At 37.5% G+C, this 13,091-nt stretch overlaps 2 protein-coding genes across 3 annotated transcripts; one reads left to right on the forward strand and one right to left on the reverse strand.

The window, feature by feature from the left end:
- LOC133288052 (probable L-type lectin-domain containing receptor kinase S.5) lies at positions 1–3,567 on the forward strand. The gene is made up of 2 exons (XM_061485748.1): positions 1–1,255; positions 2,493–3,567. The coding sequence occupies exons 1-2, from the start codon at positions 1–3 to the stop codon at positions 3,332–3,334; spliced, it is 2,097 nt and encodes a 698-aa protein (XP_061341732.1). The 3' UTR covers positions 3,335–3,567.
- A 6,410-nt stretch (positions 3,568–9,977) lies between these two features.
- LOC133288073 (2-oxoglutarate-dependent dioxygenase DAO-like) lies at positions 9,978–12,746 on the reverse strand. 2 transcript variants are annotated; one of them, XM_061485771.1, is made up of 4 exons: positions 12,729–12,746; positions 11,778–12,115; positions 11,029–11,344; positions 9,978–10,590 (listed from the first exon to the last, which is right to left on the reverse strand). In XM_061485771.1, the coding sequence occupies exons 1-4, from the start codon at positions 12,744–12,746 to the stop codon at positions 10,345–10,347; spliced, it is 918 nt and encodes a 305-aa protein (XP_061341755.1). In that variant the 3' UTR covers positions 9,978–10,344. The 2 variants fall into 2 exon arrangements, with proteins under 2 accessions (XP_061341755.1, XP_061341756.1); XM_061485772.1 differs by lacking the exon at positions 12,729–12,746 and having other exon boundaries at positions 11,778–12,174.
- Positions 12,747–13,091: the final 345 nt, after the last annotated feature.

A 13,091-nucleotide genomic window follows, 5' to 3' on the forward strand; every position in this document is an offset into this window, starting at 1 on the left:
ATGTCTCCACGGCGATACTTCACCGCCGTCATTAGCATTCTGCTGCTGTTCCCGGAGGCGACAAGACAAGCCCAGATTCTCAAAATAGAAAATCACGTCTTTGGTTACTTCAACTCCTCTAACTCTAACATGTTCAACACTATAGCCTCTGCAACGATCAACAACCTCGGCGCCGGCGCCCTCCAAGTCACGCCGGACAGCAACAACGTCAATCTGACCAACAACTCCGGCAGAGTCCTCTTCAACGAGCGGTTCCAGCTCTGGGACGACGACAACGGTGACTTCAACGGAAAACTAGCTTCCTTCAACACCTCCTACCTCGTCAACGTGTTTCCCGTCAACAACGCTACCCCAGGTGAAGGTCTCGCCTTCGTTATTTCACCTTCTCTTTCGATCCCTCTCAACAGTTACGGTCAGTATCTTGGTCTCACCAACGCCACCACCGACGGTAACGTCACAAACCAATTCGTCGCCGTCGAATTGGACACCGTGAAACAGGACTTTGACCCCGACAACAACCACATCGGACTCGACATCAACAGCGTTCGTCACAAAGTTAGTGTTCCGCTGTCTCCGTTTGGGTTTCAGATCGCTCCCAACGTTCCTAAGTTCTACGCGCTGTGGGTGGAGTACGACGGTGTACGGAAGGTGATTGATGTGTACATGGCGGCGCAGGATGATAAGAACGCTCCCATTGTAGCGAAACCAACGAAGCCTGTGTTGAGTTCGGCTCTTGATCTCAAAAGTTTGGTGAATCAGTGGTCGTATTTTGGGTTCTCTGCTTCAACTGGGACAACCTATGAGTTGAACTGTGTTCTTAGATGGAATATATCTATTGAGGTTTTTCCTCATAAGAGTAAAGATGGGAACTTGTTGAAGATTGGTTTGGGGGTTGGGGCGCCTCTGGTGATTCTTGTTGTGGTTGGTGTTGTTGTGTTGGTTTATTATTATGTAAGCAGGAAAAGAAGGGAAAGTGACTCTGATTCTCATATTGTTGGGACCCTCAAGAGCCTTCCGGGAACACCAAGAGAGTTTAGGTTCCAGGAATTGAAGAAAGCAACAAACAATTTTGATGAAAGGCTCAAACTTGGAGAAGGTGGGTATGGTGTTGTTTATAGAGGAACACTGTTGAAGGAGAAGTTGGAAGTGGCTGTTAAGATGTTCTCGAGGGACAAGATGAAAAGCACTGATGATTTCTTGGCTGAGCTCACCATTATTAATCGTCTCCGTCATAAACACCTTGTTCGGTTACTAGGTAAAGTTTCCCTTTCCACTGCTTGAAGAATAATGATTCAGTTCTTTTTTAATTCTTATAATGAACATAGTTTTCCTTCCTGATTTAATTACTTCCACTCACGTGCTCTATCAACAGTTTTGTTTCGTTTATGTTCGATTTGGCAGAAATTCTTACACTTTCGTGTACCGCTTTTTAAATTCGAGTTTAGATCTGACATTAATTGACACCAATATGTTGGATTAGTTAGGAGGCCATTATTGATGAAATTCTGTGGGGCGAAAATTTTGACCACCTATAGTTGATGGTGTCTACAGATGGGTGTAAATAGTTAGGTTCGCTCAGACTTTAGCTTTCATGGCCAAGTTTACGTAAAATATGTTGAGCCTATCTAGTTTATTAACCTATTAAAGATTTAGTTTATAAGTCAGGTTTAACTTACTGTTAAAAAATAATAAACCTAACATGACTTGTATGCCTTTTAGGCCTACCAATTATGTTTTATTTATAAAAATAATATGAAACCAATAAAATCATATGAAACCAACAAATTTGGGTGACAATATGGCCTAAATTTTTTTTCTTTCTAATTAGAATTTTCGACAAATGAATTGGTGCTCTTAGGATGAGAACTGAGAAGCAGCAGTGCACAAAAGAAGAAATTAGGGTCAGGAGTTAGGAGTTAGGATTTAGGATAAATGAATAATAGCTAAATAGAGAACTTCTTTTAGAAGGCCTTGCTCGTGATATTTGGCCCGAATCATGCTTTGAAAGTGATCTTTTATTCCTTCTGTCCTTGGTGAATATTAATTGCGCTTCCATTAGAGAACTTTTTCAGCCCTTTTGGCCCCGTAGTGAAAGATGATTCGTTGAAGCTTCCTTTGTCCCCCTTATCCTAGACTAAGGCAAAAACTTCCCTGCGTAATCTTCTTTTTTTTAATTTGAATTTCCAACATAATCTTATTGCATTGTCAACGAAGTTTATTATTTTTCTAGTTGAGGTCACAGTCACAACCATTCGGCCGGCCCGTGTTTCCCTAAGTCTTTGTAATTTTAGTATGATAAAAAGCCGAAGTCATTATCTTCAAATGCACATACCGATTCAGCTTTCCTTGGACTTAAAGGCATTGCCAGCTTGTATAATATAAAACTAAAATGTGGCCAATGTCAATAGTTTTATCTGCCATTTCCGTCATATAATATATATCAATGTTTTTATTTAGGCAATTGACTTTAGTAATTTGGAATTAATATGCAGGATGGTGCCATAAAAACGGGGTATTGCTCTTAGTGTATGATTACATGCCTAATGGAAGCTTGGACAAACACATTTTCTGTGAGGAAGGGACAAGCACTACCCCACTGGGTTGGCATCTAAGATACAAGATCATATCAGGGGTGGCTTCTGCATTGAATTACCTACATAACGAGTATGATCAGAAAGTGGTTCACAGAGACCTTAAAGCAAGCAACATCATGCTGGACTCAGACTTCAATGCACGTTTAGGTGACTTTGGTTTGGCACGTGCATTGGAGAATGAGAGAACATCATACGCAGAGTTGGAAGGAGTGCATGGCACCATGGGATACATAGCACCAGAATGCTTTCACACAGGCAAGGCCACACGTGAGTCAGATGTTTATGGATTCGGGGCTGTCCTACTAGAGGTTGTGTGTGGTCAAAAGCCATGGACAAAGATTGAGGGGTATCAGTTTTTGGTGGATTGGGTGTGGCACTTGCATCGTGAAGGAAGGATACTAGAGGCAGTGGACCCTAGACTTGGGAATGACCCTAGACTTGGGAATGACTATGTGGTTGAAGAGGCAGAGAGGATATTGAAATTAGGACTTGCATGCTCTCATCCTATTGCATGTGAGAGACCAAAAATGCAAAACATTGTTCAAATCATATCTGGGTCAGTGAATGTGCCTCATGTGCCACCATTCAAACCATCTTTTGTGTGGCCAGCTATGGATCTAGAAAGCGTTGCAATTGACATATCAGGAACAACCACTTCTCAATACACATCCATTACCAGTGGTGGAACCACATTGGGGCTAGCTCGTGTCAAGGCACCAGCTAGTTTTCAAACTTGTTAGAATTTGGCATGAGTAGAGGCTAAAACTTGACAGCTATGCAAAACAGATGAAGTGATAATAAAGGCTAAATTTTTTGGCACGAGCTAATATTTTTTGCTGCTAAGCCACTGCCCATTACCACTAATACACTATCTTCTTCTTTGCATGTTGAATTCTCATATAGCAACTCTCTGGTCTACTCAGCACCCGCCTTTATGTTACAGCAATGTGTCAATTTAATTTAGTTTAAGTGCCAAGGCTGTTTTAGTATTTTAGCTTTAATGTTAAGTTTTGTTTCTTTTAAGTTTCTCAAGAGTTATGTGTGTCTATGGTGGTTGTTGTACATAATAGTTGTATTATTAATTTATTATAGAATCTTCTTTGGGCTTAGCACATTTGGTCATTCATTATCTTTAAATAGAGAACCTTTTGTACAGTTGTATATATAATTTTCAATATAATATTATCCATTCCCTTTTCAAGTTGATATCAGAGTTCTCGATTTTGAGTGCTCTACTTCTACGACTGTCACCGTTGGAGTGGAACCCTATTTGTTTGCCTCTCGTCGCCACCCAAAAACTTTTGGACTGAGAGGACCATCGTTAGACTTCTTTTTCCCAAATCTATCAATTTATGGACATTTCCCAGTCACAAAACAGCCCCAAGACACTATTCATACGACCCAAACAGCCCAAAAACAATGTTTGTGCCCCTATTCATCTCCGCAAAACACTGTTCCAGTGAGCTTTTGAACTTCGACCAACCACAGATAGGATCGCAACCGCTGGACAACCTCGTCGTGAAAAGCCCAACTCCGACAGACCTCCCACGCACTCTCACGTAGAGGTGGCAAAATGGTCGGCCCGCCCCGACCCGTCGCCAACTCGCCAAAAACGGGTTGGCCTGCCGCGCCCCGCCTCTTGAATATGGGTTAAAAAGCCCAACTCATCACGTTTTATGGTGGGTTGGCAGGTAGGGGTGAACTGGGCTGGGCCAAGCTTTGCCCCGAAAAGCCCAATCCTACGCCAAAAAATTTCAATTTGGCTTGGCCCAAGCCTAGTACGAGTCTAATTGTTAGCCTGATTTGACTCGTTTATTAAAAAAAACAAATGGCCTGGCCTAACCCGTTAGCCTGTTAATTTTTAACTTCCAAACAGAACTATGAAGAAACTTTATAAAATACTCAAATTCTATTGCTAAACCAAAAATCATAATTTCAACGTCTAAATAGAATCATGAATCACAACAAAACTCATACAATCTGTATTTAAGTCACTTTCAAAAGAAAAATGCTCAAACTAAATTACATATATTTCATCAGATCCAACAAATAAACCCATACCATGTAAATTAAAATAACTACATGAATCCAACAAACACATCATGATGCTTGTAGTAAGTATAATCTCTCTCAAAAACCTTTTAATATATTCATATATACAATCTAACATCCTGAGATGTTGGTTCCTCATACATAAGAAATAAAGTCATATTTCTATTTTAAAATATAATTAAGTTATAAATAATTGCAATTGATTACATTTATATCTTTTATTTTTCTTCAAGGCATACTTATTATATTTTATTTTATTTAAAATAAATAGTACAATATAGGCCGGCCTGTAGGCTTATAGGCCAGGCCTTGTGAATGCGAGCCTACAGCCTTTTTATTAAATAAACTTTTTATAATAGCCCATCTTAATTAATTAGTAAATCAAGTGTAATTAATTAATTAAGCATGTTTTACTGAGTGAAATTAAGTATAATGCTTAATTAAATGAATCTGAGTCACTTTGGAGTTAAAAAGTGTACTCAGTGAAAATTAAGGGGTATAAATGGGTACTGGCAAAAGTACCCAAAATATAAAAATAAAAATAGTAATATTCCTAGAATAATATTCCAGACTTTTGGGTAAAGTTTGGTAATTATTGGAGTTGAATAGATAGACGAACCAATACCCGCTTAAAGCCACTTAACCTATGTTAAGTGACTAAAAGCCAAAAAGAACCCATTTTCCCCCATCCCCCGTCGACGCCAGAAGAGAAGAAAAGAAGGAGAAAGGAGGGAGAAGGAAGGGAGGAAGAGAGAGAGAGATCAAACCTTGACCGTTTTGGGTGATTCAAAAGCCTAAATCGCTTAGAATCTCGCCCTCTTTCATAATCTAAGCTTAGTTTTGAGTGGGGAGCATTGTGGAGAGAGATTTTGACTCTCAAAAATTCGGCCCTTTGGTGAAAATTGGGGTTTTGAGGGCTTCAACCTCCATTGAAGCTTGAGGAGCCATCAATCCTTGGTTGTGCAACCATTGGTGGTAAGATTCTACCCCTTGAACCTTATTTTCATGAAAAATTGCATGAGTTAGGGTTCAATGAATAGTAAATTGGGGTTTTGATGAAATGTTGTTAAATTAGCTATGTTCTAGGAAGAATGGAGCTTAGAGCATGTTATGGAAAATGCTAGGAATGTCATTTAATCGGTGAAAATGAGCCTAGTTAGTTAAATGACTATACTTGGTATATTGCAAGATTATCATGCTTGTTGAAGAGTTTTCTTGCAATTATGATCAATGGGTTGGCTTGGTTGATTGATGATTGGATCCTTGTGATGTCTAGGATTGAGACATTTGGACCAACCGTGAGTGATCAACCATTGGAGCAAACTATGGAGCTTGACTAGCTCCTTGGAATAGGTAAGCTCATACTTGTGTTGTGTTTTGAATTGAGTAGTTGAAAGTTGATTGGTTGCTGAACCGTTGGTGGTGAACAAAGGTTGAACGGAAGCTTTGAGGTAAGCCTTCGGACCTTGGGTGTAATTCCCTTGATTGTTCCACCAAGCCCTGAAAGGGTAGTGGTGATTATAGTGTATATAAATGCAATAAAATAGTGTAATGCTTTGTTATACGTATGTGTATGCATTTGGTGTGGCATAGGATGGTGTTTCCCTATGTTGGTATGTGGCATGACGATGCGTAAATCATACTTGGTAGTTAGCTGGCCAGTAGGACTATTTGCATCTGAGTTTCCTTCGGACAGCTTGAGAGCTCGAGGGATTTCTCCTGGAGATGTTATTGCACTTTGCATGGATATGTATTTACTGCATTATTATTGTTATTGCTATTACACTGATATGGAACTGTGGGGTGGAGAGATGCTCCAAGGACCCCTGGTTTACTGGATATATTCGTATATCTCACCCCGTGTTGTGGGGACCCCCCTTTCAGGTAAGGATGCTGCAGGAGCCACCAGTGGCAAGTGGCCATATCTGGATTAGCATATGCATGAAGTGTTGCAATTTTTGAGATTATACATGTTGTTTTGTAGCTCACATGTATAGAATTGTAATTAATAGGCAATGATAGATTTATGATTTGTATATTGGAATGGACTTAGCCTATGCTCATGCCTTTGGTCATTTCTTTTCTTGATGGGAGCCAAGGGAATGATCATAGTGTTTTGTAAGCTAAGTTCCATGATTTGTAATGAATATGTACTGTAAATGATGCCTACTTGAAATTCAATATATGCATGCTTTTATGTATTGAGTTATTGAATTGGTTGGACTGAGAAATCATATTAGGTACCTAGTTCTAAACCGGGAATTGTTGAGAAAACAAGGATTATGCTGCCCAAATTTTAGTACAAGCCATGAGGAAAAGGGCATGTATGTCCCTTTAGATGTGTTTGTATTATGCAAGAACTAAGAACCAATTATGGAGAGGAATTTATATGATAGATTTGGACCGTGGTGTATGTATGGAAGTTGTAGATATTTTTCTTAGCTTTCCATAGAGACCAATATTGTGTGAATTGGGCAAGTACAACTCTAGTTAGAGGTAAAATACTAAGAATTGGTGAAACCTTCAGAGCTTTGGCGCACCTGGCGCCAACCTTGGCGCACATCACGCCATTTTGCTCGAAAGCTTCTGTTTCGTAGCGCAAATCACGCCGGCGTTGGCGCAAATCGCGCTGGGATCACCAGCTGGCGCACCTGGCGCCAACCTTGGCGCCTCCAGCGCCATTTCGATCGGGAGCTTCTGTTTCGCTGGCGCCCGCCGCGCCACATCTGGCGCCGGTCGCGCCGGGATCGGCAGGATTCACGCGCTCGTTTCTTAGAAAACCCATAACTTGGGCTACAGTGCTCCGATTTGAGCGCGGTTTGAACCCACGCGTAGCTAACGAAGAAATCTACAATATAGTAGAAGTTGTGAAATAAACAAGAAGTAAATTAATGGTTTAAAAATGGAATAAGAACATGATGTTAAGCTTGGTTTATCTGATTCCGCAAGGTAATATGGTTATGATCACGCAATTGGATATTTTAAATTCGGCGTCGTTTTAAAAAGAAAAATTTATCCGGATTTTTAATTGAGCCAATGTGATTGTAACTGCGCTTAATATCATAATGCGATGTTAACAAACCGGTTCTAGAACGGGGTGTTACACTTTTTCAAAGCCTAAACCCGGCATATTTTATGAAATATACTAGGTCTGGTCTGGCCTGACGTAGGCCGAGTCGTAGGCCCCTGTAGGCCGGCTCGACCCAGTTTCACCCCTATTGGCAGGTCGACCCGCCTAAAAATTAAATAAATAAATTATATTTTATTAATTTATATAATGTTAATTATTTTTATTTCACATTTCTCTTAGTTTTTTTCCAATCTCAAGCCTAAATATAAGCTAATATTATGTCAAATATTTTTTAGAAACTTATTTTTGCCTCTATATATAGATAGTCTTTTGTCATAAAAAAAAAAAATTCTTCTTTATTTTTTCTAGGGGAGTATTAAGATACAAAAAAGTTATATCACAAAAGTTAGGTGACAAATAAAATACTACCTAATAGTATAAAAAAAATGACTCGCGGGCAAACCCGCCTCGACCCACCGCCAACTCATTTTGACCCATAACTAAGTGGGGCGAGTTAGTGGGTTGAGATGCATAACCCGACCCACCCTATTTTGGCGGGTTGACGAGTCAAATTCAACCCATATTGTCACCTCTACTCTCACGCGCCATAATTCCCTTGTGTGTGACGCCCACTTCGGTTATGCTCTCCTTTTCTTGCTTTTTCTAAATCTGTGCTTGTTAATTTTATCCGACATCATTTGATTGTGCGTTTGTGTGATTTTTTGCCTCAAGTTATAGTCTTTTTGGCCCTTTTTGGTTTCTTTTGGCAAATCTGAGAATTCTGCCTCAATTTGGACTTTCCGGATACCTTCAGGGTAATTTTAGCATTAAGACGAATTCCAATGGTGCATCTTTGGAATTTATTTCTATTCGCTGAGATGAGTTAGAGTGGATTCAGACCATGCTTTATTCTCTGAGTAAGCCATCTAGTATTAGTGCTTTGGCTATGAATGGTATGATCTTCACTTCTCATTCTTTTCTTAGTTCATGTACTAATTTAAAACATTCTTGGATTATTGATTCTGGTGCTACTGATCATATGGCTTGTTGTGCTTACTCTTTTTCCTTTTATAACCCTACTGTTGACACCCATACAATATCTGTAGTTGATGGCTCATATACATTAGTTGCGGGTTCTGGTAACATATCCTTAAAGCTTTCCTTACATCTCTAAAATACTCTTCATGTTCCCAAACTCTCTACAAATCTTCTTTCTGTCCATAAAATTACTAGATATTTGAATTGCATTTTAACCTTTTTTCTTACTCACTGTGTTTTTCAGGATCTCGCCACTGGGAAGACAATTGGGGGTGTTAAGGAGCACGATGGGCTATACTATCTGGTGCCAGAATCCAAGATTATTTTTCAACAAAAGCTAATGGAAAATGAAGATGGAGAAGATGCAATTAGTCCAGAAGTACAACCAAGTTTGCCTAGTTCAAGCTCTTCATCACCTAGTTCAACTCCAATTAAAATGAGATCATTGAGTGATATTTATGCAAGATGCAACTTATGCCTTGTTGAACCAGAAAATTTTGAAGAAGTCATGAAAGAAGAAGATTGGAGAAAAGCAATGAAAGAAGAGATAGAAGTCATTGAAAAGAATAAGACTTGGGACATTGTTGATAGTTAAAAAAATAGAGAAGTCATTGGTGTCAAATGTGTTTACAAAGTGAAGCATAATGCAGACGGGTATGTTCAGAAAAATAAAGCAAGGTCAAATTGATAGCTACTTCACCAACAATGGATTCAAAAAAAGCACGAGTGAACCAAATTTGTATGTGAAGAATCAAGGTATGAATATTCTTGTGATTGCTTCGTATGTTGACGATTTGGTCTTTACTGGTAATAATCAAAGAATGATTGAAGAATTTAAAGAATACATGATGAAAAGGTATGAAATGAGTGGTATGGGGCTATTGCATCATTTTCTTATGATAAAGAAAGTTGCAAGTCGTAGTGAGCGCCTGAAAAAAGATAAGTTAAAGTTGAGTGTTGAAATTCACGTGCACTTAAACCTAATATTTAAATACTCATTAAATTTTTTTTATTTTTTTACTATAATTAAGACAATTCACAATGACAGGGGTTTGATCTTTGACTGTGTGTATGGAAAATACTTTATTAGTAGAGGCAAAATCTACTTCGATAATCTCTACGCTTCGAAAAAATTAGTTTTCGGCTGTCGATTGGGAGATACCTTGAGGAAACTCAAAAAATAAGACAATTCACAAAACATATTGTAATCTTTAATATAGCAGTGTCGATTGAGTACATAATAAAGATCCATATATAAATTGGAGAAGGGCCTCTTTACAAACTTTTTTTACAAATTATACTAAGTATGACCGGTCATTGAAATATGACCGGTCATACTTAGTGTAGTTTATAAACAAAAAATTTATAAATATAACCTTCTCCATATGAATTAACTCCATGTAAAAATAAATATGACTATAAGAGGTCTACTAACATGGAGTTAGTTTTTTTTTTAGTATCCTTAAGAGTTTCTTATCACTTACAATATAACCATTACCCTCTCTTTCTACTTAATTGCTTAATTAATTGGCAAACAAAAACATGGACCTATAAATTTCCTTGGCAATGTGACCTTCCTAGCTCCTATCACTAGGTCAAGCGAACTAGCTCAAGGGCTTCACCAGCATGCATCTTGTTGGAGACTCTGAGCTTCCTATAATCTTCATAAACAAAAGGGTGATATAGACGTGGGTGATCGTGGTCCACCACCTCTGATGGTGCCTCAACATTTCGGTTCCTCGGTGCTAACATAAATGTAGCAATTGAAAGACGGGTGGTTGCTTCCTTGCATTGTACACGGTGCTTCACATTGCAAAATCTTCCATTGCTCCATACCTGCATATGAATTTATATTCCAAGGGCATGCACATAGTTTACAAATACGGTAAGGAGATTTTTTTATTATCCAAATTTAAGTCTTTAGTTCAAATGAAAATGATTTGTAAAGAACCAATTCAACTCAAAAACTTAATCAGAGCCTTGGTGTCCAGATTCAATTCTCGCCGTCACTATTTTCTTTATAGAATTTCTTAGTACAGATAGACTGAAAATGATGCATTATTCACCTTTCAAATTTAATGGTTCTCTTGTGAGGGGGTATATTAAAAATATATAAAACTATTAATGTAACTTTATCCAACAATTTAAGCTTTTGGGTTGAATTGATTTTTTTATATAATTACTAGTACATAAAAATAATATAAAAGTATTAATATAAGGCAAGCTGTTAGGTTGAATTAGTTATTAGAATTATTGATTGCTATATATACTTACACGAGCAATATCTCCAAGATTGGCAAGGAGAGACCCTGATAAAGGAGGGACTGCCACAAATGAACCAGAACTGTCCATCACTTCAAGACCACCAACATTTTCATCATCTTGAAGAATGGTTAGGAACCCTGAATCTGTGTGCAATTGAACTCCAGAGGACCCTACAGCTTCTGGGGTGAAGTTATATTTGTTAATTCTAAATTGGCATGGCCATTCCTTGAAATCAGCACCCACTATGCCCAGAGATTGAGCCATCTTTTCTCCTATATTTACTGCCAAATCATAAATTGCATGGCCATATGCCTCCATTATTTGCCTGGGAAGCAAACAAAATCAACCGTTCACACTCAACTAAGAAAAGAAAAAAGCCAATGATTCAAGTTGTCCGCAAGTGGGAACAAAATAAAAACTGTAAACTGTGCTAAATATCAAAACTGTATGCAGTAAATAAGATCAATTTTAATCTAATCCATCATAGAAAGATTTTTTTTTTTAATACCCCTTTCTAGTTAGATTTAATTTGTACGATGTCACATCAAGTTGAAGTGATCAAACTCAAATGCAAGTACAACATGTATTATGGATCTAACAACCACATGAATATAAAAACAGCAACTTGAGCTCTACTTTTCTACCCCCTTCTAACTTTTTTTTGGGGGAGGGGGGATCACGAAAATTAATTGTCAATTAAATTTAACCACAAAATAATTCCAAAAAAGAGAAGAGAGAGATCTAGAGAGTAATCAAACCTCTGATGAGGTGTGGCATCCAATTGAGAGCAGAAGTCCTGCACAGCTTGTGAGGAACCCAAGTCATAGAGCCCCAAGGCCTCATAAAGAGGATTGACTGCACTTGGTGCCATGTAACCACTGCCAGCAATGACATCTTTGTTGCGCTTCTTGATCTCCATAGGAAGGTCAAGCAGAGCTCCAATAACCACCTTCATCTCCGCCATGAGGGTAACAGGAATAGAGTGGTTAATGATCCTGAAACAACCCCATTTTTCACATGCCTCTCTTAGCTTGTTACACTCCACTTGGTCTGAAATCTTCACAAGATCAATCACTGGAATGGTCTCCTCCATTTTCTATTCTTTTTTGTTCTTGTGGATATGAGCGTGAGAGGTAAAGCAATAAAAAACGCACTTCAACTTATATGGTGCAGCGAGACACCTATTCACAATAAATTTATTTCATATGATATATATATATATATATATATATATATATATATATATATATATATGTCTGCGTGAGATTTGTATTTTCTTTTTCTTTTTTTCTCTTTTCTCGTTGTGAACTTATATGAATCCACATATTTTTATGTTTTGATAATGTGTTCGTTTTTTCTGTCGTCAACCAAGATAAATTATCTACATTACATTGAATTCAAAATAACTTTGTTTTGAAATAGAAATTAAGATATTTTTATAATTAAAATTTATTTTAAGATTATAATAATCGTTCTCATTATAATTTTTTAATTTTCAATCTAAAACGATATTATTTTAGGAGTAAATATAAATAAGTCACTATAGAAACATTAAAGCCTTTATAATATGAAAAATATTAAATCTTTCTTTTATAATTCAATTATATTATTTATTATTTTAATTGATATTAATAGAAAAATATAATGATTTTAATACGTTACTTAAGAGGTCAATATCTTCGTGGGTTCATCATTTCTGCAATAATAGCAAATGAAATTTTTTGCATCAAATATATTTACACGAATCCTGACATTAAAAAAAAAATAGAAGCCGCATGTAGATTGTAAAAGCTAGGATCCGCATGTAAATTTTAATTTTCAATGTGTTGTTGCAAAAATTTTATACGAAAGTAAGAGGAGAAATATTAAATCCTATCTTTATTAATTGCCTTTGAAGCCAAATTGTCTGTCCTTAACTGTAAAGTGTAAACGACAAGCGGAGAATATAAGGGTGGGTCCGTTCTTGCATACTTCAACAAACATTGTTTGTTGCGTTTACGTTGTTGTTGTTAATATGAGAAGACATATTCAATCCCCAAATCCTTTCAATGAATCAAAATACATGGAAAAGG

The sequence above is a fragment of the Gastrolobium bilobum genome, unplaced genomic scaffold (assembly GCF_033153095.1).
Source record: "Gastrolobium bilobum isolate Gb01-03AN ecotype WA unplaced genomic scaffold, APGP_CSIRO_Gbil_v1 utg3205, whole genome shotgun sequence".
Classification (NCBI taxonomy): Eukaryota; Viridiplantae; Streptophyta; class Magnoliopsida; order Fabales; family Fabaceae; genus Gastrolobium; species Gastrolobium bilobum.

Excerpts from the sequence above, each read along its gene's own strand:
- LOC133288052 (XM_061485748.1), top strand. The coding sequence starts at position 1 with ATGTCTCCACGGCGATACTTCACCGCCGTCATTAGCATTCTGCTGCTG. Across the intron at positions 1,256-2,492 it reads ACACCTTGTTCGGTTACTAG|GATGGTGCCATAAAAACGGG; the intron begins GTAAAGTTTCCC and ends ATTAATATGCAG.
- LOC133288073 (XM_061485771.1), bottom strand. Across the intron at positions 11,345-11,777 it reads GATGCCACACCTCATCAGAG|GCAAATAATGGAGGCATATG; the intron begins GTTTGATTACTC and ends TTTGCTTCCCAG. Across the intron at positions 10,591-11,028 it reads ATCTTGGAGATATTGCTCGT|GTATGGAGCAATGGAAGATT; the intron begins GTAAGTATATAT and ends ATTCATATGCAG.